Source organism: Heloderma suspectum, chromosome 1 (assembly GCF_057233095.1).
Source record: "Heloderma suspectum isolate Gila_16-S chromosome 1, 16-S_ref, whole genome shotgun sequence".
Classification (NCBI taxonomy): Eukaryota; Metazoa; Chordata; class Lepidosauria; order Squamata; family Helodermatidae; genus Heloderma; species Heloderma suspectum.
Window position 1 is genome coordinate 360,376,055 of NC_139458.1, and position 23,700 is coordinate 360,399,754.

The 23,700-nt window shown below is 42.0% G+C and overlaps 1 protein-coding gene across 4 annotated transcripts in view; it reads left to right on the forward strand.

Moving 5' to 3' along the window:
- Positions 1-23,700, forward strand: part of KIF25 (kinesin family member 25) — a 59,444-nt gene that overhangs the window by 23,194 nt on the left and 12,550 nt on the right. For 2 of the 4 annotated variants that reach the window (XM_084832093.1, XM_084832097.1), the window contains 3 exons: positions 8,771-8,838; positions 14,783-14,857; positions 21,184-21,333. In XM_084832093.1, the coding sequence (XP_084688219.1) occupies positions 8,771-8,838; positions 14,783-14,857; positions 21,184-21,333 (293 nt within the window). The remainder of the gene's footprint in view (positions 1-8,770; positions 8,839-14,782; positions 14,858-21,183; positions 21,334-23,700) is intronic. The other 2 variants (XM_084832103.1, XM_084832106.1) reach the window with 1 other exon arrangement.

Below are 23,700 nucleotides of genomic sequence, written 5' to 3' on the forward strand. Positions count from 1 at the left end.
GTTCAGTGGTATTTATTCCTCGGAATGGATCCTATGGTGTTCCTGGGGGACTTGTTGTGCTAGCAAGTAGTATTTATGTTGTGCACGTGTTGGTTTCTGCTTGTGCAATATAAATAGCACTAGCGGCCCAACACTGTTGGCTCCTTCCCTAAGTGTGCTTTGGATTGCAGCCCTGACATTGATGCGTAAGAGCTGTGGCTCTACAATCTTCTTGGCTTGTGAAAAACCAAATATAGTCGACTCAGTGACATATTTTTTTCTAATTCATTTCCCTGACTGGGAATAGGAAATTATTTCAGTCGCTGTAAGCCAGCTTCTGATTATTTATGTTACTAATCATTTTCTAGCATATTCATAAGCAAAAGGCTTTGTTTAGCCTCACAGTAACTGTGAAGTGGGTCATTCTAATTCTGGTTTTTCTGCTAGACCAAGGGGATTACTTACCTAAGGATTCCCTACTCATCCCATAGTTGAGCAAGAATGTCCAAAGTTCAAATCCCGCATTCAGTGTACTGATTCACATGACCAAGCCCTAGCAATAGCATATAGACTCTGATAATGGAATTTCTTTTGTCGTCGTCCTATTAATCTACCTGAACTTGCTTTTCTGATGGTGTGCTATGCAGATCAGGCTGGAGATATGGGATATAAAGAGTTAAACACATCCTTGCTTTCAAGTCTATTATAAGTACCTGGTTTAAATCCATCAGACCAGAGGAACTTGAGAGCTGAGCTGCAAATCCAGATGGCATTCCAGAATTAATTAAGCCTGTTACCAAGAAAGAAAATTTGAAAGGCATGACATGGTGATCTAAGATGGTTGCTTTAATCCAGGTTTTACTGTTTAATTTTTTTGGCTGCTATGGTTTTTTAGTCAGCTGCTCCATGTTATTTACACCGTGTAGGTGTGTAGCCAATTTTCCTTTTATGGAAGCATTTAAAATGTAGCAGAATGCCACCTTTTATGAGTATTACATGTACATATGTAGCTGACTTATATTGGCCCAGTTCGCATGATCACTTAAACAAGCCACGGCACGTGCCAGTTGCCATTTGCCTAATTACCCACCCAGGTGCAACTTCTGATGTCATCTGAACCTGGGCAGCAGGGCTTGTTTGAGAGGGAACAGAAAAGACAAGGTTCCCAGCCACAAATTCAAAATAAACACTCCCAAGTGTAAGAAGCCTGACAATGATGCACAGGACCAGTAAATTATTTTTTTACAACGTTTACAATACTTGATGGCACAATTATGCTAAATAGTTTTTCAAAATAGCCATATCAGTTACAGACAGTCCATTTTTCAAACACAACATCAGTCATATCTGGCAGTCAATTTTACCAAAACAGTCATGGTGTGCCGGTGACCAGTTGTGGGAGTATCTAAACATTGAGAAGGGTGAGCTGGAAAAATCACAGGGATTATCTCACAACTCGCAGATTTAGTGGGCTATTTTGCCTTTACCATTCAGTCACTCAGGAAAGTGAAAACTATTTCTCAACATTATCAGTTTCTGTAATTGTTATTAGAACATGTCATGTCTACAGGAGTACCTGAGGAAGACTTTTCATAGTCGAAGCAGAATCACACCTGGAATCTGTAGACTGCCACATATAATTGCTATAAGTGTTTTTGTAAAATTGACTGCCAGATATAACTGATATTGTTGTAACTGAAAAATTGACTGACTGTCAATAATTGATATGGCTGTTTTGAAAAACTATTTAGCATAGTTGTACCATCAATTATTATAAATTTTGTAATTAAATAACTTTGTGGTCCAGCGCAGCATTGTCAGGTTTCTTATACTGGGGTGTTTATTTTGAATTTGTTTTGGGAGGGAAACAATCCTCAACCCATGGGCTTAATAACCCATTGTAACAGCCCACCAGGACTCACCAGACCAAGTCATCCTTCTTTTGCTAAAAACACCCAGGCAGAGAGGCAGGAGGCAGCTAGGTCTGAGTATAATGTTAAAAGGGAGCACTGCCTGGGGATGGCTCAAGCTGATAAGGATAGCACAGTACAGCTGTGGGGGAGTGAAGCCTTGGCAGCAACACTTGGACCTCACCAAGATGCTGCTATAAAGCCCTGGGAAGGAGCAGGAAGAAGAGGGTGGTGAGAAGAGCAAAAGGAGGGAAGACAGGCTGGTGAGAGTTGCTTGAAAGAGGGCAGACAGACACTTTCTGCCAAGGCAGATGCTGGAGGAGAGCCTCACCTGCAACCATCATCCAGGGCTTCTGTTGCTAGGAGACCTGGAAATTACCAATTGGCATCCACCAGAAGACCTTAGACATATCCAAGCTGGGGCTTAGCATCCTTCTCGGAGGCACTTGAAGAGCCACACCCACAGCTTGGTCTGGAGAGCTACTTCCCTAGGAATGGACAACTGCTAGTTAAGAAAAACTGAAGTGATGCCACCTGAAAGTCCAGTACTTCAAAAAGGGAGAGTTGGACATTTTTGAAATTCAAAGCCAGGGAGTGAGGGAGGAAGGCATAATTCCTTTTCCTGAGCTGCAAGTCTATATTTTTTTCCAACTGGTGCTCAATATAGCATGCACAGTCCTCATTTGGCTGTGTAGGACAGATTTCCCCCTTAGGTTTTGAAAAAAAAGACATTTTGCAGTTTTGCATACTTCAGAATTCCACCAAGGAGGCCAGTATCTCCCACTTCTCTCAGTGGCCCTGTTTTGGCTTGCATCACTTGAGTTTTCTATAAGGTGTGGAAATTATCTGTACAAATGGTTTGTTATGGGGCTTGTATTTCAGAATAGTTTGAATTTTGTGTGCTGACGTACCTGTTTTTGACACTGACCAAACAGAAGATTCTGCTTTTTGATCCAAAGAGGTCACGGAGCTCAACTAATCTAGACCAACTACTGAAATAAAATATGATAGCCTACACAAGTCTTCCCCAGACTGGTGCCCTCCTTGGACTACAATGTCTTGGATTACAATGCCCATTGAGCATGACCATTGGCCATGCTGGCTAGGTCCGATGGGAGTTGTAATCCAAAAACTTCTGGGGGGTACCAGATTGGGGAAGGATGTCCTACACCAAATACATTTCTACCAAATGCCTGTCCAACATTTTCTTTAAAACCTCTAAGGAAGGATATTCTATAACAGTGATCAGAAACTAGCACAGTTTCTGAATCAGAAACTGATTCAGACACAGATCAGAAACTAGCACAGGCCAAATCCATCCCTTTGATAGATATTGTTTAGGTCTCTAACTTCTTTTCTCTCTGAATCAGTAGAGTGTAGATGAGAGCCCCCCTTCATGGATCACTGCCTTGTTGTGGCGAAGGGGCTTGTGTAACTCAGTGAAGCCATAAGCTATGCCGTGCAGGGCCACCCAAGACGGACAGGTCATGGCAGAGAGTTCTGACAAAATGTGGTCCACTGGAGAAGGAAATGGCAACCCACTCCAGGATTCTTGCCAAGAAAACCCCATGGAACGTATTACAAGGCTAAAAGAGATGACGCCGGAAGATGAGCCCCTCAGGTCGGAAGGTGTCCAATATACTACTGGGGAAGAGCAGAGGGTATTTCCAAGTAGCGCCAGAAAGAGTGAAGCGGCTGGGCCAAAGCCGAAAGGACACTCAGCTGTGGATGTGTCTGGTGGTGAAAAGAAAATCCGATGCTGTAAAGAACAATATTGTTTAGGAACCTGGAATGTCAGATCAATGAATCAAGGTAAGCTGGAGGTGGTCAAACATGAGATGGCAAGATTGAACATCGACATCTTGGGAATCAGCGAACTAAAATGGACAGGCATGGGCGAATTTAATTCAGGTGACCATCATATCTACTATTGTGGGCAAGAATCCCTTAGAAGAAATGGAGTAGCACTCATAGTCAACAAAAGGGTGGGAAAAGCAGTACTGGGGTACAATCTTAAAAATGATAGAATGATCTCAGTACGAATCCAAGGCAAACCATTCAACATCACAGTAATTCAAGTCTATGCCCCAACCACTGAGGCCGAAGAAGCTGAGGTTGATCAGTTCTATGAAGACCTACAACACCTTCTAGAACTAACACCAAAAAAAGACGTCCTCTTCATCATAGGGGATTGGAATTCTAAAGTAGGAAGTCAAGAAATCACCGGGATAACAGGCAGGCATGGCCTTGGTGTACAAAATGAAGCAGGACAAAAGCTAATAAGAGTTTTGCCAAGAGAACATGCTGATCATAGCAAACACTCTTTTCCAACAGCACAAGAGGCGACTCTACACATGGACATCACCAGATGGTCAATATCGAAATCAGATTGATTATGTCCTTTGCAGCCAAAGATGGAGAAGCTCCATACAGTCAGTAAAAACAAGACCTGGAGCTGACTGTGGCTCAGATCATGAGCTGCTTCTTGCAAAATTTCGGCTTAAATTGAAGAACGTCGGGAAAACCACTAAACCATTCAGGTATGACCTAAATGATATCCCTGATGAATATACAGTGGAGGTGAGGAATAGATTTCAGGGATTAGACCTGATAGACAGAGTGCCTGAGGAACTATGGACGGAGGTCCGTAACATTGTTCAGGAGGCAGCAACGAAATCCATCCCAAAGAAAAAGAAATGCAAGAAAGCCAAGTGGCTGTCTGATGAGGCTTTACAAGTAGCTCACGAAAGAAGGGAAGCGAAAAGCAAGGGAGAAAGGGGAAGATATACCCAACTGAATGCAGAGTTCCAGAGAATAGCAAGGAGAGACAAGAAGGCCTTCTTAAGTGAACAATGCAAAGAAATCGAGGAAAACAACAGAATGGGAAAGACTAGAGATCTCTTCAAGAAAATCGGAGATCTCAAGGGAACGTTTCGTGCAAAGATGGGCATGATAAAGGACAAAGAAGGCAGGGACCTAACAGAAGCAGATGAGATTAAGAAGAGGTGGCAAGAATACACAGAAGAACTATACAGGAAAGATCTGAATGTCCCTGATAGCCATGATAGTGCGGTCACTGAACTTGAGCCGGACATCCTAGAGAGTGAAGTCAAGTGGGCCTTAGGAAGCATTAGTAACAATAAAGCTAGCGGAGATGACAGTATTCCAGCCGAGCTATTTAAAATCCTAAAAGATGATGCTGTTAAAGTGCTGCATTCAATATGCCAACAAATCTGGAACACTCAACAGTGGCCACAAGACTGGAAAAGGTCAGTTTACATTCCAATTCCAAAGAAGGGCAACGCCAAAGAGTGTTCAAACTACCGCACAATTGCGCTCATTTCACATGCCAGCAAGGTGATGCTCAAAATCCTACAAGCTAGGCTTCAGCAGTATGCGAACCGAGAACTACCGGAAGTACAAGCTGGGTTTCGAAGAGGCAGAGGAACTAGAGATCAAATCGCCAACATTCGCTGCATCATGGAGAAAGCAAGAGAATTCCAGAAAAACGTCTATTTCTGCTTCATTGACTACGCTAAAGCCTTTGATTGTGTGGATCACAACAAACTGTGGCAAATTCTTAAAGTGATGGGAGTACCAGACCACCTTACCTGTCTCCTGAGAAACCTGTACGAGGGTCAAGAAGCAACAGTAAGAACCAGACATGGAACAACCGAGTGGTTCAAAATTGGGAAAGGAGTACGACAAGGCTGCATATTGTCACCCTGCTTATTTAACTTATATGCAGAGTACATCATGAGAAATGCCGGGTTGGATGAATCAGAGGTCGGAATTAAGATTGCTGGGAGAATTATCAACAACCTCCGATATGCAGACGATACCACCCTAATGGCAGAAAGCGAAGAGGATCTCAAGAGCCTCTTGTTGAGGGTGAAAGAGGAGAGTGCAAAAGCTGGTTTGAAACTCAACATTAAAAAAACTAAGATCATGGCATCTGGCCCCATCACTTCCTGGCATATAGAAGGGGAAGAAATGGAAGCAGTGACAGATTTTACTTTCTTGGGCTCCAAGATCACCGCAGACGGTGACTGTAGCCATGAAATTAAAAGACGCTTGCTCCTTGGGAGGAAAGCTATGGCCAACCTAGACAGCATAGTAAGAAGCAGAGACATCACCTTGCCGACAAAGGTCCGTCTAATCAAAGCTATGGTTTTCCCAGTAGTAATGTATGGCTGTGAGAGCTGGACTATAAGGAAGGCTGAGCGCCGAAGAATTGATGCTTTCGAACTGTGGTGCTGGAGAAGACTCCTACGAGTCCCCTGGACTGCAAGGAGGTCCAATCAGTCCATCCTAAAGGAAATCAACCCTGAGTGCTCATTGGAAGGACAGATAATGAAGGTGAAGCTCCAATATTTTGGCCACCTAATGCGAAGAGAAAACTCCCTGGAAAAGACCATGATGCTGGGAAAGACTGAAGGCAAAAGGAGAAGGGGACGGCAGAGGATGAGATGGCTAGATAGCATCACGGATGCAATGAATATGAACTTGAGCACGCTCCGGGAGAGAGCGCAGGACAGGAAGGCCTGGCGTGCTATGGTCCATGGGGTCACGAAGAGTCGGACACGACTGAACGACTGAACAACAACAAAGATGAGAGCCAGTTGGGGATAATGTTTAAAGTGTTGGACTAGGACTGAGGAGACCTGGTTCAAATCCCCACTTAGCTATGAAGCTTACTTTGTGACTCTGGCTTGCTCACTTTCCTGCAGCCTCACCTATCTCATAGGGCTGTTATGAGGATAAATAAAGTGTGTGTGGGCGGGGGGAATATCACCTTGAGCTCCTTTGAAGAAAGGTGGGATATAAATATAATGGATAGCTAGATAAATAAGATAGATGAGCAGCATCATTCTTTGGCAAGAGGACATGATAAGCAGATGCATTTGATAGGTTGGCGCACTCCTCTCTCTTAAAGTGACCCTCCAATAAAGCTTCTTGCTGACCAGTGTTCTATAAGCGCCTTAGGGAGATTTTTCCCCCCATTATTGATTTTTACAGTAGTATCTGTACCTTCCAAATGTTTAGCCTAAATCTATCTGTCCTGCAATATAAATCCATTGTTTCCATTTCTGTCTTCAAAAGAGATTATGACCAATTATTCTCCCCACCTTTTTTCTCCTGGCAGTTTTCTATACCCTCCAATATCTCACCATTACTCCACTTGAAACTGCATGAGTCACAAGACTATCAATTTAACCTTAACAAATGATATCACTTGTCCTGAAAAGCATGGGAAAACTCAGGCGTGAGAATGGAGGTCTTGGGTTGGCATAGAAACCCATTCTATGCCAACCCAACTGTAGCCACAACTCTGCTAACAGAGAACTATGCAATTTTAATGGGGATTAATTTATTGTTGAAAGAAGGCAGGGTATATTCCATTGATGAATTCTGGCATAGCCCTGTCCACATTCAGCATTTTTTAGAACTGCAGTTGCTACAAGACGTTAAATGGCATGTGATTTGAAAACAACGTAATTGGAACAAAATTACTTCAGATTTGGGGAGGCCTGAAAGCTGTTGAAAGACTGTGGTAAATAAAATTAGGAGTTATTTTCAGTCTGTTTATTGAAGGATTTTTGTCTTTAAATTTGCTAGTGGACCAAATGATCTCCCCTCCCCACCCCCTAGAGTCTTGTAAATCTTGGCTTGAGAACTATCACTTCAGTTCCAAAGTCTAAAAAGGGTTTATGTTTTTATTGCAAGTAAAGCATGGTATTTTATTTCAGTGTTTGAGCTCATTCATCCTGATAAAGCCCTAGAATCTTTTTCATATGGATGGTTTTGGCTACTGATACTGGGGGTATGAGAGGCTGGCTATTGCCATGGCAACGACTTGCTTTAAGAGTTAACCCAACAATTGCCCATGGTTTGTTGTTGGGTTAAATCTGGGTTGTTTAACCCCTAAACAACCCAGGATTTCCAGGTTCGGATGTCTCGAAACAACCCAGGATTGTTCGGTGTGTAGCAGTTCTGTTTGTGGCAGCCTAAATGATCAGTTCACTGCACACCCACCCCTCCAGACTGCAGCACTGCAGTACCATGTATTGAAGACAGGATATGTCTACATGGCTTTAGCAATGTAGGATTGTTCCTGGGTTGTTGTTTAATATCTGAAAGGGTTTACACAAGGTGCTCATCCCTGGCAATTCCTGGGTTAAACAATCCAGGAATTACCACTGTGGCATGTGAATTGAGTGTCATTTCCTCTTCCCTCATCTGAGTCAAAGCACTGCCTATTCTTTTCTCTAGCTCAGGAGAGGCCAGACATTAAGTCTGCGTGATCTACTTTGTGTTGCTAGAACCTCAAGGTCTACCAGCTGGTGCCTCTGAGCAGTTACGGAACACAGCAGTTTGTTCTGGGCAGCAGAAGTGAGCTGATCTCACCGTCCTTCCACATACAAAAATCCATTCCTAGTTACCCTAGCTTTCTTCGTTCCAGCAGTATAATTTGTGGGGGCGGGGGGTAATTTTGTTGTTGCTGTTGTTAAAACAATTAGAATTTAGAATTCCTTGCTGATCTACCGTAAATCACCCAGAGATCTACCATAGATCCTGAACTACCTTCTGCCCACCCCTGGTCTAGCTGATATTCATATTTCTGATGGAGATACAGGGAAGGGCCAATTTCATGCAGCTCTGTGTGTGGCAGCCTAAATGATCAGTTCACTGCACCCCCACCACTCCAGACTGCAGCACTGTGGAACCATGTAATGAAGACAGGATATGTCTACATGGCTTTTGCAATTTGGAAGTTCTTAATAGTCCTTCTTTGTGGTGAACCTTTAAGCATACATGTTCTTTTTATTTAGATTTTAATAATATATGTTTTAATTCTTACCACTCTTGTTTTCTGTTAGGAAACTGTTTTTGTAAAATGCAGCCGCTCTGGTCATGCTTTGATAAACAAGACGTTCCAGTATGAAAGGTGGGTGGTCTTGAGAACCATTGTGGCTTTGGCTTTTTTTAAAATTGAATTTGTAATGGGCTTTGATAATGGGTCTCTTACCATTCCAAAGACTCCTGCATTTGCAATGTCCTCTTGAATCTTCAAGCCTTAAAATTGTAAAACAAAATAGAATTCCAAGCTCCCTGTGAGCTAAAACCAAATTATTTTATTCCTCTTTACTTGAAAAGTATTATGTCTCTAGCCAGTTTGAGTTTTGGAGAAGAACTTAGAGCAGGGGAACCTCATGCCCAGTGGCCAAATCTGACCCTCCAGGGGTCCTCAGAAGGCACACCCTTTCCCCAACTCCTTTCTCCCAGCCACCAATACTTGGGTGGTTTTCTGGATTTTCCCCCATTCTAAAAGGTTGAAATGTCACTCCTAAGTCTTAGTTACTGACAGTAAGAGCTTTAAGCTAAGATAAATAGTTATTTTTAGTATTTTGGCCCTGCTCCCTTTGCCTTTGGTCCTACCCATCACTGAAATGCAGCCCCTGAGAGCTTTCCCGAAATGTAATTTGGCCCTCAGGCTGAAAGAGGTTCTTCGCCCCTGACCTAAAGTATGATTTTTAAACATATAAGAATGTCACCTTCAGGGTTAATCTGGTACTCAGATAATGTTCCATGGAGAAACATCTCACAATAGTATGTAAGATGTTTCTCCATGGTGTGATCCTGTGCCTCTGGGGTGTCTGTTATGATTATTGCAACTGCATAGCAGCCTGTGATCACATGTGTAGTTTTCGGGAACAATGTTGTTCCAGGAACGGAATAAGTGACCAATTGATCAAGGTGTGAGGATGATAACCAAAAGCACAAATATTTTATTTCACCTCAGGCTTCTTTTTAAGACAAAAGCTGTTCATACTCCTTTTACCAATAAGTAATAAATGACCAAACAAAAGCTATCACCTTACCTGTTCTGTATCTCTTATTTTCTGGGACCAACAGACATTATTTTTATGCTAAAAACATGCTGCTTTGGAGCAGGAGGACCCAGCTATACTTCCAAATGTAGACTAGTAGCAAGTATTCCTGTCAGGAGCAGAGCCTCGCCTCATTGGTTCATATGAAGGAAGTAACCAGTTCCTTAAATTTTAATAAAGAAAACTCTTTCCAGTTCACAATGTTACAGCTTTTATAGAACACTCCAGATGTGTGACAATGTATGTTTAGATACCCCCTCCTCTAAAAGAGGAGAGTTAAAATGGTAAATTCCCTCAAAGAATGTAGCCCTTGGAAGTGTGTTTTTCTGTGTCCCTGCACAGATTATTCTTATAAACAGTAGAGCATATGGTTCTTATGAACTTCAAATGTTTATTTTTTTTAGCAACTTTTTTTAATGGAACTAATAAATGTCAAAATACTTGATTCCATTTCAGAAAAAAAACAGCCCTCTAGCTTTTCAGTATTTTATGCTTTTAAATATACTTTTGCTAGCGAAAAAGTGAAGTTCTTAAAAAAATAGTTTTTTTAATTTTCAGGATGAAATTAACGTTAAGAAGCATGTGGCTGTCATTTTGCATGGACAGATCCCTTGGGACTGCCTTGTTTTTATTATCTGTCTGGTGTAGGAAAACAGATTTGAATGAAGTTAGTATGCCTTTTTGCATCCCATCTGAATACCAGATAGATCCTTAATGTAGCAAGATCCTTAATGTAGCAAGGTTTGTTGTTGTTCTTGTTATTAATTGTTATTATTGTCAGTATTTTATAATACTTCTAAGCCGCTTAATATATTAAAACCCCTAAGCAGTTTACATTAAAATGCATCATAAGATAAAAACAAGATAAGAATAATAAATGAAAACAGTTAAAAACAATTAAAACATTACATCATCGTAACAGTAAAATAGGGTGGTAACAAAGTCCAGGACAGGACAGGGAAAGCCTGTGTGAATAAGTGTGTTTTCAAGAGGCATTTAAAACTTACTACCCTTTCTGCCTCTCGAATCACACCTGGAAGAGTGTTCCCAAATACTATCTACTTGTCTTTAAGAATGTAACTGAGATTTTTATAGGATGAAAAATAATTATGATTTTTGCAAGGGAAAACCCACCCCATTAAATATTACAACAATACTAATTAACATCTACTGCTACTATTAGGTTGAGCTTTAGGTGATAACTGGCATTCTCACTTGATTTTCTGAACCTGTGAAATTATTGGCAGAGAGCAACTGTTTGCTTTCATCACTGCAGGCAGCTACCTAATATTAGGATGGTGAAAAATGGTATTTTTGTCTCATCATGAGATTCTTTCCCCAGGTCACTGTATAGTGAGATCCACGTGGAAGTGGGTCATGGGAAAAATCAAACATACTTTGGGATCATAGGCCAACAAGCCTCTGAGGTTGTGCCGGTCCATGATCTGAATGCATATTGGACCATTTCCAGTATGATGTGGCTCTCATAGTGAGGCACTTGAAGGGGGAGGGGGGAAGCCTCCATATTATAGGACTCAAATATTCATGCCTGCCCCCATGGAAGGCAAGCTTGACAGCTTATTACAAAACAAAATTGGTGGTGGTATCATTATACGAAGCTAATTACAACATAAGCAACTCTGCCCATTAAATCAAGCACTGGCATACTGATCCTTGTACATCCTCTAGATCTTTGCAGAAGCACAATCTGGGTCATAACAATGATACCTAACTTCAGGCTTTTAAGGAATTCCTTTATAGCCTCAGAATACCTTCCAAAATCTCAGAAGAAGGTAGACACCATAGCACAGCTGTTAAAACTGAAGCTAGAAATCAAGTAATATACTTCTGTATGCAGACCAAAAAAATAAAAAACGGGAAAACTGAATGAAAAGTGTTTACGACTTACTTGTGGGTAAGCATGGATACAATTACATTATATGTGGATTAATTATGATGAAAAATCAGCTAATGGTGTTTAGGATTGCAGAGGAATAGGGTTTTTTTTCCCTTTACTGTGCTAACTGTATATGAATTTGAATTTTTATTTGTTGTTTCAACCATCATGGTTATATCAACCACAAATGCATACACCAAAAATACATAAATACTGATATACATACACAAACTCTACAATACAAAGGATTTAAAATAATAAAAAAGATGCTGATGCGACTTTACCTTAAGAGATACCTGTAAGTATATAGGGGTTAAAACTACTATTAGATTAAAACCTTCAAGTTAAATTATGCCATTACAGTTCACCATATTGACCTCCGCAAATCTTCTCATCCATAAATCTTCTCAATCAGTGCTATCTGATTTTGTTGTGTCTTTCTATTCGTATTAGGAGTGGAATCAGAGAGAGCTTTGGGAATTGGGTGTTATAGAAATGAAAAATAAATACATAAATAAAATCATTCACTAGTAATAACAGTTAACTAGGTATTGGGAGTAGGGGAGGGCAGAAGAGGGTACATGGAAGGGCAGGTTGAAGGAGCGATCTGCTTAGGGCCTGGTAACAGAATGCTGCTTGTTCATTACAAAATAAAGAAGTGCTTGGTATTATTCCTGGTGGTGGAAGAGGAAGGGGATAAAGCATTAAAGTGTTTCTAGCAGCTGTCCTGTGGTGTGACCCATCTGGTATAAGTGCTGCCAGAAGATGAGACAGGTCTAGAAAAGTGATAGTGCAGGCCACATACTGAGTACTTTTTGCTTCCCTGCCTAGTTGCTCCTTAATTACACTACCTTCTAATCTTCTTGAAGTACAGTTGATGCAGTTGTAATTGTGAGGATTCCTTAACTGTGGTTAGCCCTCCTTCACCATTTATTTTGCCAGTATCAACCTGCCATTGGGGTTCATGGACCCCTTTAAAATCCAACCTGGGAATAAAGATATTGACCTGATTCAGATGACACCATAGCCCACTGTCTATTAATTAACCTTCGGGGCGCCATGGCATCTGCCATTATGAATATACAAGCCCCGACCAGGGCTTGTGGTTTTGTCCAAACCCAGACAGTGGGGGTTATTTGAGGGTTTAACAACCCTCGCATAACTGACAGTCTGCTAAATTAACCCACAGTGGGATGTCATGTGAACTGGCCCATTATTTGATTTTGAGATGATACCAGTTTTACATTTAAAAAAACAAATTGTATTGGTATCAGTTTCTAAAAACAGTGCAACACAAAAATGTTTGAGGTACATTGGACACCACAATGTTAACTAGTTTCTTTTCTTTTAAACGAAAAGGCATGTGCAGAGAGCAATAAGTATCTATTCATTTTGTTAAGGGCGTACAAACCTGTGACGTGTTGGTCAGTGATCTGTCCACCTGGGTGAATGGTGTTCAGCCTGTTCTAGGTGGGGTTGCACTCCTCCTAAAGCAGGGTGGGCAAACTTGTGGCCCTCCAGGTGTTTTGGCCTACAGCTCCCAGTATTTCTCACCATTGGCTGTGCTGGCTATGGCTGATGGGAGTTGTAAATCAAAATATCTGGAAGGACACAAGTTGGCTACCCCTGATATAAAGGATAAGGTTTGCAGTTCAAGTGACCACTTTGGATTGAAGCACCTTTTAACAGTTGATATGCCAGCTGTGACATTACCTGAACAGAGATAGCTTGGCTACAACTAACCATGCTCTGGTAACCTCCTGTTTAGATTATTGCAATGCATTATAGGTGGGGCTGCCTTTTTCAAAACAGTTCAGAAACTGCAATTGGTCCAGAATAGGGCCACACGATTATTGACTGGGACTGGACAATTTGACCATATTATGCTTGTGCTTTGTCAGCTGACTGCCTTCCAGTCTGTTTCCAGGCCCAATTTAAAGTGCTGGTTTTAACCTTTAAAGTCCTAAATGGCTTGGAACCTGAAATACCTCCTTCTCCCATACCTGTACTTTAAGATCACCTTCAGAGGCCCTGTTCCAAGTGCCCTGTCTAATGAGGTGAAGTGTGCAACATCCAGTGAGAGGCACCCTGGTAGCAGCCTCTCTAGCCTTCCTAAAGAGGTTTGCCTGGCACCATCTTCATGGTCTTTTCAGCACCAAATGAAGACCTTTTTGTTCACCCAGGCCTTTTAAATTACTCACATAGTCTGGGCCTCTCCGTTTTAAAATCTGCATTCTAACTCTGGGGTTGCTGTGAGTTTCTGTTGCTGTATTTGTGCTGCTTTTGATTTTATGGGTTTATATTTTATTTTTTATTTAAATTGTTTTCATACTTATTTTTTATAAGCAGCCCAGAGAACTTTATGTTATTGGGCAGCATATAAACATATTTTAAAAAAACATGATTTCAAATCCTGGTTAAGAGAGAACTGGCTTGCCTTATCTGTGATTAATGTCAGTGCCAGCATAATGCTCAACCATGGTTACAGTTGGGGAGTGGGTTGAGGCAGGAAATTGCTCCAGAGAGGGGACATCTTAACCATAGTTAGGAGATTCCCTCTGTTATATCTGTACATGCCATGAGTGTCAATTTTGTGTTTTGTTTTTACTATAAGAGCAAACAACTAACCTGGCATTTTGTTTGGTTTGTTTCTTTCTTTAAAAAATGCACTTTGACCATTTCAGGCTGAAGGAAAGCTGTATGAAGCTCAAAGGCTCATTTTTTCCTGGCACTTCTACCAACACTTTTAGTCCAATAAACATATCTTAACCTAGCCTGTGTCTCTAGAAATAGCTCAGATTTGACAAGGACCTACAGGCTTGGTAGTGTCCAGAACACTTTAAATTCCTTGCATCTGGCTATCGAAACAGAGTTGTGGCTCAACTCTCTCTGTTTAATTTCCTGATGTCTAAACCAGCTTCAGCATAGGCAGGAGTAATTCCTCTCCTTAGATCTTAGTGCTTCTGAAGAAAATACGTATTGTTAAATTAATACAAAGAAGTCAATGAGTAACACTACTCTCTTTTTTGTTCTTGTTCTTTATTCACTTTGAACATTTATAGACCAATTTCCCACAATGACAGAATCATATTTTCCCATTACAGAGTTTACAGCACTGCTGATTCACAAGTGACAGTGTTTGAAGATGTATCCCCTTTGCTAACCTCTCTGTTGGATGGGTGAGTTGAAAAGTGAGAGCAAATACTTCTGGTGGGATAAAAGCAACCCCAGGGGGTGGGGACACTGTTTCTTTAAAACAAAACACTCACACCAAAATCTAGTAAGTAGATACTACACCTGCTGCAGAAGCAGGATAACTGTCTTTTATCCCAAATGTTAGTATGACACATTAAAACTGTTGTGAAGTAAAGACAATACAAAGGAAGAAAGACTGTAGTAAATACAGTGCCTACTAGTAGGAATCAATATGACAGCGTTGCCTCTTTCTTCTAGCATTTAAAAAAAAATTGCATCTTGTGCAGAGAGGAAGGGTTGACAAGAAGGTACACACTATTCTTCCCCAGATTCTGATTCCCCAGTCCCCATACAAATAACCAGGCTTTCTACCAACCCAGTGCAATTGGTGTGCACAGATTGGGGAAACATTTTCTGCCTTCAGGCAGCTTCTGTTTAAAATCATGGCCTTGAAACATGACTTGTTCACAACCCTGCAGGAAATGTTCTGTTGTTAGAAACAAAAATACTTTGTGTCTTTTTTGGGATGCACCATTTAAACAAAAGCAGATTATTTGTCTGGAAAAGATGAGCTCCCTTTATTGTCTGTGCTTTTGATCAGCCTTTCTGCTGAGCTCCCTATATTGTCCATGCTTTTGATCAGCCTTTCTTCTGTAAAATATGGAACAGATGCATCATTTTGACTTGGAGCTTACTTGCCCCTTCTGACCATTTGTAGTTTGACAGACTAAGGACCTATTCAGACATTCCCTTTCTGGTTATGCTCAACATGCGAGGAGAGGTAGCGCACCAGCCCTGCCCCTCTCCTTCTTCACATTTCTTGCCCTCAACTGGTGGAGAGTGCCTGTCTGAAAAGGGGAGCCTCCTCTGTCTGTGGATGTTCTCCACGCCAGCCAAAATGCTGGAAAACTTTACAAGGATGTTGGTGAACATTTCTGCACTAGAAATGCAGAGCCAAATAGGTGTATTTGAAGGCTGACATCATGTACTAGACAATCACCTGCGGCTCACCCATTTGGACTGTGTTTGAGTTGGATGTGGTTGGATCTCTCCCTCTTCTACCAAATACAAGTATAGGCAGCTAATTATTCACAAGCCAGCCCAAATGAACAATGGGGCATACTAGGCATCTTCTATTTCATTTTTTCCAAATACTGTCTAGCTTCCTTGATAGCAGAGAAGGATGAATATTGTGTGACTCTGTTTACTGAGCCTTCAGAAATATTTAGTCTTGGGTCTGTGATGCCCTGCACAGTTTCTTGTTCTTTTCCCATGACTGGATCTTCCAGTGACTCTGCTTGTGTTTTTTATCTGAATAGCCATGTACTTCATTTCCTCTGCACTGTATTCTCTTGTTCTCTTTAGCTCTGTCTCAAGGGGCTTCCTGGAACGCTGCCAGGAGGTATCTAAAGAGGCAAGCCTATTAGATGCTTAGCTGGGCTTTGCAGTTTGGGTTGAATGCATATCTATAATGCAGTTCTGCTGAAAGGTTAACTCCATTGGGCATTCCCTCCCTCAACAGTCACAAGGTGACAGTCTGTGCCCTAGAACAGTTGATCATGGAACCAACCAGAGTGCAGGCAACCCCAGATTTAATCCTAAGTGGTGTCGCCCAGGACCGAGTACAAGATGTAAATGTTGCTGAGCCAATTGGAAACAGTGACCATGGTACTATCAGATTTAATATATATTTAAGTGGAAAATTGCCCAGGAAGTCCAAAACAGTCACATTTGACTTCAAAAGAGGAATCTTCTCTAAAATTAGGGTACTGGTAATAAGGAAGTTGAACGGGGAGTCAAGAGGATTAAATGCTTGGAGATTACTCAAAACCACAATAATAGAAGCTCAGCTAAAATGTATACTACAGGTTAGGAAAGGTAGCACTAAGTCCAAGAGGTCGCTGGCATGGTTAACGAGCAGTGTCAAGGAAGCTAGTAGAGAAAAGAGGGCTTCCTTCAGAAAATGAGGAAAACAAAAGGGAGCACAAGCTTGCACAAAGGCAATGTAAGTAGACAATAAGAGAGCAAAAAAGCATTTTGAAGAGCATATCACTAATAACTTCAAGGCCTACAATAAAGAATTATTTAAATATATCAGAAGAGGAAACCAGCTAATGGGGTTGTTGGACCGTTGGATGACAGTGGAGCTAAAAGAGTTCTAAAATAGGACAAGGGGACTGCAGAGAAGCTGAATGAATTCTTATGATCTTCACTGCAGAAGATAAAAGGACAGATACCTGTGCCTGAACTGATGTTTTCAGGAAGGGAGTCTGAGGAACTGAGGTAAACAGTGGTGACAAAAGATGAAGTTCTCAATCTTATCCACAAACTGGAAGTAAATAAATCACCAGGCCCAAATGGTATCCATCCAAGAGTCCTTAAAGAACTCAAATATAAGATTGCTGATCTTCTAACCAAAATATGCAACATGTCCCTAAGATCAGCCTCTGTACCAGAGGACTGGAAGATGGCCAATGTGACACCAATTTTTAAAAAGGGATCTGGAGAGATCTGGGAAATTACAGGCTGGTTAGCTTAACGTCTGTTCTGAGAGTGTCAATAAACATGTAGACAGGGGTGATCCGGTAGACATTGTTTACTTAGACTTCCAAAAGGCTTTTGATAAAGTTCCCTACCAAAGACTCCTGAGCAAACTTAGCAGTTGTGAAATAAGAGGAAAGGTTTTCTTATGGATCGGTAACTGGTTAAAGAACAGAAAGCAGAGAGTAGGAATAAATGGTAAATTCTCCCAATGGAGAGATGTAAATAGTGGGGTCCCACAGGGACCTGTATTAGGACCAATTCTTTTCAATTTATTCAACAATGATCTGGAATTAGGAGTGAGCAGTGAAGTGTCCAAGTTTGCTGATGACACCAAATTATTTAGGGTGGTCAAACAAAAACGGATTGTGAGGAGCTCCAAAAGGATCTCTTTAAACTGGGGGAATGGGCATCCAAATGGCAAATGCGGTTCAATGTAAGCAAGTGTAAAGTGATGCATATGGGGCAAAAAAGTCCCAACTTCAAATATAACCTGAGGGGATCTGAGCTAGCGATGACTGACCAAGAAAAAGATTCTGGGGGTTGTGGTGGACAGCTCAATGAAAATGTCAACCCAGTGTACGGTCGCTGTAAAAAAAAGGCAAACTCTGTGTTAGGCGTAATTAGGAAAGGAATTGAGAATAAAACTGCCAATATCATACTGCCTATATACGAATCTATTGTGCTACCACGCTTAGAATACTGTGTACACTTCTGGTCACAACACCTAAAAAAAAAGATACTGTAGAGCTGGAAAAAGGGCAGAAAAGGGCAACTAAAATGATCAAGGGGGTGGAACAACTCCCCTATGAGGTAAGGTTACAACAACTGGGATTGTTTAGCTTGGAAGAAAAGGCAAGTAAGGGGAGATGTACAAAATTATGCATGCTGTGAAAAATGTGGATAGGGAGACATTTTTCTCCCTCTCTCATGATACTAGAACCCAGGGTAATCCAATGAAGCTTATTGATGGGAGATTTAGGACAGATAAAAGGAAGTACTTCTTCACACAGCACATAGTCAGACTGTGGAATTTGCTATCACAAGAAGTAGTGATGGCCACCAATTTGTATGGCTTTAAAAGGGGGATAGACAAAATCATGGAGGAGAAGGCTATCAATGGCTACAAGTTCTGATGGCTGTATGCTACCTCCAGTATCAGAGGCAGTGTGCCTGTGTGCTCTAGTTGCTGGGGAACATGGACAGGAGGGTGCTGATACATTCATGTCCTACTTGTGGGTTCATAGGATCATAGCATAGTAGGGTTGGAAGGAGCCTACAAGACCATCGAGTCCAACCCCTTGCTCAATGCAGGAATCCAAGTCAGAGCATCCCCGACAGATGGCTGTCCAGCCTCATCTTGAATGCTTCCAGTGTGGGACAGCCCGCTACCTCCCTAGGTAATTGGTTCCATTGTCGTATTGCTCTAACGGTCAGGAAGTTTTTCCTGATGTTCAGCTGGAATCTGGCTTCCTATCACTTCAGCCCATTCTTCCGTGTCCTGCATTCTGGGATGATGGAGAAGAGATCCTGGCCTTCCTCTCTGTGACAACCTTTCAAATACTTGAAGAGCGCTATCATATCTCCCCTCAGTCTTCTCTTCTCAAGGCTAAACATGCCCAGTTCTTTCAGTCTCTCTTCATAGGGCTTTGTTTCTAGTCCCCTGATCATCTTTGTTGCCCTCCTCTGAACCCTCTCCAGTTTGTCTGCATCCTTCTTAAAGTGTGGTGCCCAGAACTGGACACAGTACTCCAGATGAGGCCTAACCAGTGCTGAGTAGAGGGGAACTAGTACTTCCCAGGATTTGGAAGCTATGCTTCTATGAATGCAGCCCAAAAGAGCATTGGCCCTTTTTGCAGCCACATCACATTGTTGGCTCATATTCAGCTTGTGATCGACAACAATTCCAAGATCCTTCTTGCTTGTAGTGTTGTTAAGCCACGTATCCCCCATCTTGTAACTGTGCATTTGGTTTCTTTTTCCTAGGTGCAGAACTTGGCATTTATCCCTATTAAGTGTCATTCTGTTATTTTCTGCCCACTATCAAGATCACTTTGAATTTTGTTTCTGTCTGCCAAGGTATTAGCTATCCCGCCCAATTTGGTGTCATCTGCAGATTTGATCAGCATTCCCTGCACCTCCTCCTCCAAGTCATTAATAAAAATGTTGAAGAGCACTGGGCCCAGGACTGAGCCCTGCAGTGCCCCACTCATTACATCTCCCCAGTTGGAGAAGATCCCATTGATAAGCACTCTTTGAGTCCGATTCTGTAGCCAACTGTGGATCCATCAGATCGTTGTTTCATCTAGCCCATGTTTAGCTAGTTTGCTCATCAGGATATCATGGGGCGCTTTGTCGAAAGGTTTGCTGAAGTTGAAGTATATTATGTCCACAGCATTCCCACAAGGGAGGTTACGTGATCAAAAAATGAGATCAGATTCTTCTGGCAGGGTTCCTGATTAATAGCTTGTTGGCCACTGTGTGAACAGAATGCTAGACTAGATGGACCCTTGGTCTGATCCAGCATGGCTCTTCTTACCTAGGTAGAAACCATTCCATCAGGCTGCAGCAGAGGGAAGTGGGAAGCAGGGCCATTCTCTCAACTTTCCTGCAATGCCAGCTCCATCATGCACCTCCTCTCTCTGAACTGTTTCCATACCAGCTCATCAGTATAAGAATTTCTATTTAGTTCATGTCTGCTATTTTCCTACTCCCTCTCCATCATTTTAGATTGTAAGCCTTTAGACAGGGACTGTCTTGTTTTTATTGAACTTACGTTAACCACTCTGGGAGTCTTTTCAGTTGAAGACCAGGGTAAAAGTGCTGGAAAGCAAAGGAAAGGAAAGGACAAGGGAACTTATTCTAGGGCAAGGTTTGCCAGGTGGAATCTTGTGAGCTGGATTTGGCTTACAGAGCAGCTTTAGCTGCTCTACTCTCTGCCCCACTACCACCCCTGGCAACCTTATCAAACATCACAATCTTGTTCACAAAGATTATTTCATTTGAAAGAAAACAAATGTTTTGTTTCATTTAAAAGGAAACAAAACTGATTTTTTAAAATGGTGAGAGATCGTGCAGTCTAATGTTGCAGCTCTGTGCGTGCGTGTGTGTGTGAGAGAGAGGGGGGGGCAGAGGCAGAGAGACAGAGTGTAATGCCCCAACTAACTCTGAAACCCTGATGGCTAGGCATGGTGAACTTCATCATTGAGCCTGGCCATCTGAGATGAAGTCAGGTTGTGAAGCAAATGTACTTCCAGTCACCAAGCCACAGTCTGAAGAACAGAGTGACTCCTGAGAGTACAGAGATTGACTATCCCTGCTCTCAGGATCTCCCAAAGTATCACTTGCCCAGGGGCAGTAACAGACTTAAGCTGGCCCTGTTCACAAGCTGCAGGCATCCTTATGATCCTTGCAGAGCCATGTACAAGCTTGTGCCAGGATTGGACCCCACAACTTGCCCCCATCTCAGTGGTCTGAAGTAGAACATAGAGTCCAGGTAGGGAAAGAAAAAGCACTACTCTCTGAAGCAGTAGTCTGACTTTGCTTCTGTCCTCCCCTCTTTTCCTTTGTGCAGCTCCCCCTTCCTATTTCCTGCTTAGGAGGAGGGAAGGGAGAGGCGATTCTGGCTGTCCATGCCAAGTGTGGAAGAACTCTGGACTGCTTTCCCCCTTTGTAAAATTTCTTTGTAAAAAATTTTTTTTTCTAAAATTCCAACTTTGATCATTAATAACTATTGGCTTTAAGAATCAGCTGCCTTTCTTGTTTGCAGGTACAATGTGTGTATTATGGCTTATGGGCAGACTGGGAGCGGAAAAACATACACAATGTTGGGCCCGCAGCCTGAAGATAATTTTGCTTTCCCCATGGAAGATGAGTCAGAGTTAGGAATTATTCCTAGAGCCACTGAAGAGGTATTCAGGTATTGATAACACTGAACTGCAGTATTTCTTTCTTTCGTTTATTTGGCAGAGTTTTACCTGCCTCTCAACACAAAGATTCTCAGGGTGCAGTACAGTAGTTGCAATCAAGGCGACAGGAAGCAGAAAAAGCCAACAGCACCCAATAAAGTAAAACACCCCAGAAGGCACATTGACTAAAATAAAACTGTTTAAAAAGAAAGATTTTACAATTTGTCTAAAAGAGGCAAGCTCCCAAATCTTCCCCATCTCAGCTGGCAGCTTGTTCCACAACTTAGAGGCCATTATGACAATGCCTGCTCTGCTGTGGTTATCAACCTGATGACAGATGATATCATCAAGTTTTCTGTACTGGATCTCAGTTCTTTGAGTAGAAAGGAAGGAAGAATGTTCCAAATGGGTGGAATGTTAATATTTCTTATGGCATTTTAATTTTGACTAATTGTGAAAGCCCATTCAGAAAATACCAATGTGGATATTTAATCCAATTATCAATATGCATAGATAAACTGAGTTGACAACAAATTGTTGCTATTTCCATGAATAGAAGAATTATTTACAATTCTCATTTTGCAGTATTTCTGGCATAGTATTTCAGCACAATCCCATCTCTGTTGGAATGTCTGACATTTTCTCTCCTTCCTTATTGTTCTTTGTGGCTCTCAGTCAATGCTTTGTATGTTCACTGTACATATGAGCTTCTTCCCCTTTCAATTATGAGGCTGTTCTTTGAATTTTGGGAGCAGATTTAAAAAAAAAATATGCCAGATGTGCACACAGGCAGCTGTGTGCCCCTTCAAATACTGATTCAGACACTGAGATTGCAAAATAGCCATGAGCCTTCAGGGTTAGTGGGAGTAAAAATGGAAGTGAGTTTCTATCAGTGAAAACCAGTGAATAAGTGAACTTGTGTACAATTCAGCAGAAACCTATATTGCAAAAAGACAGTGGGTTGGTGCTCTACTGCAAACTGTTGTGCAAGAGCTTGCAGAAGACTTCGCACAACACTGACTTAGCTCAAGCATGCATCTCTAAATGTTGTGCAAGATCTCCTGCATGAGAATGCACAATATCTTGTGCTAGCATGCATGCTGAGAGGTTGTGCCTGAGATTGTGCCAGTGGACCTTCGCAAGAGATTACACAATGCTTTGCGCTAATAGAAGTGTACTACTTGATCTTAGTTTTCTTTTGTCACAGAAGGATCTTGCATTAAGTCAGGAGAAGCCTTCCTGCTCATGGAAGAGGCCTTTGGATCTGACCCAATATGTTCTGATAAAAGTGAAGGTTATTGTTTCCGTGGTACTAAAAGTCAAGTTAATTAGGACAGAATACAATATTTAGGGTGCAATCCTATGGGGATAGGTGGCCGACTCTGAACTCGGAGGTGACCGCCTATCCAATGCAGGGCAGGAGAAGCACGGAGGGAATCATTCCCTCCACTCTTCCCCTGCCCTTCATTTTTGGCTAGACAGCCAATTTCAGCTGTCTAGCCTCAGGAAGGCAGAGCAGGGGAGGAGGCTGCCGGACAACACATGGGATATGTCATACTGGCATTTCCACCTTCCCTGCCCCGGAATGCCCCGTTTTGGCCGCTCCACATTCCTCTTCTGAACGCGGGGCTGTTCCGCACTGCCTGTGAGGCAGGGTGGAACGGGGCGGGGGGGAGGTCGGTTCTCCGGGAACTGACCTCGGAGTGTGGGCGCCGAGGTTGGTTCCTGGAAAACCACATATCCTATGGCTGTCTAGCCACTGACTAGCGGCCATAGGATTGCTCCCCCTGGTGCAAACTTCGTGGCCCACTAGCAATATATTCTGTTATCAATTGTGCAAAAACTGGCTGGTATAGTCATTTATTTGATTTATTATCATTTATTAAAATTATTTATAGACACTTTTCATCATAACAAATAAAAAAAATTGTCATTGCAAGGATCCTAAGAGACAGGGAGGTTCTTATGAGACGGTGACTTCCCAAAGCTACTTAATGTGGCTGGGCAACATTTGAACTTAGGTCTAGATATAACCTTCTATGCACAGTGCCCGATGTGACTTAACTTATGTATTCAGAAAGACTGAACTGATTAACCTTGGTTACAAGTCGGTATTGGTTGCCCATATGGGGGGAATACAAAGTAACTCTAAGCCACCATGCATGCTGCTCCCTACATTGGTTGTAAGAACCTAGTGAGAAAACAAGTCCGCAATACAGAGTGCTTTCTTTACATACATTTGGTTATCCTGATTTTAATTGGCACCTAGTATTATGGTGTGCTACATTTTCAATACCTGCACATGTGCAGTAAGGCATTTGGAGCAAGAATTGGTCTCTCATCTTCAGAAGAGTGCATCATTTCCATCTCGCAGAGCT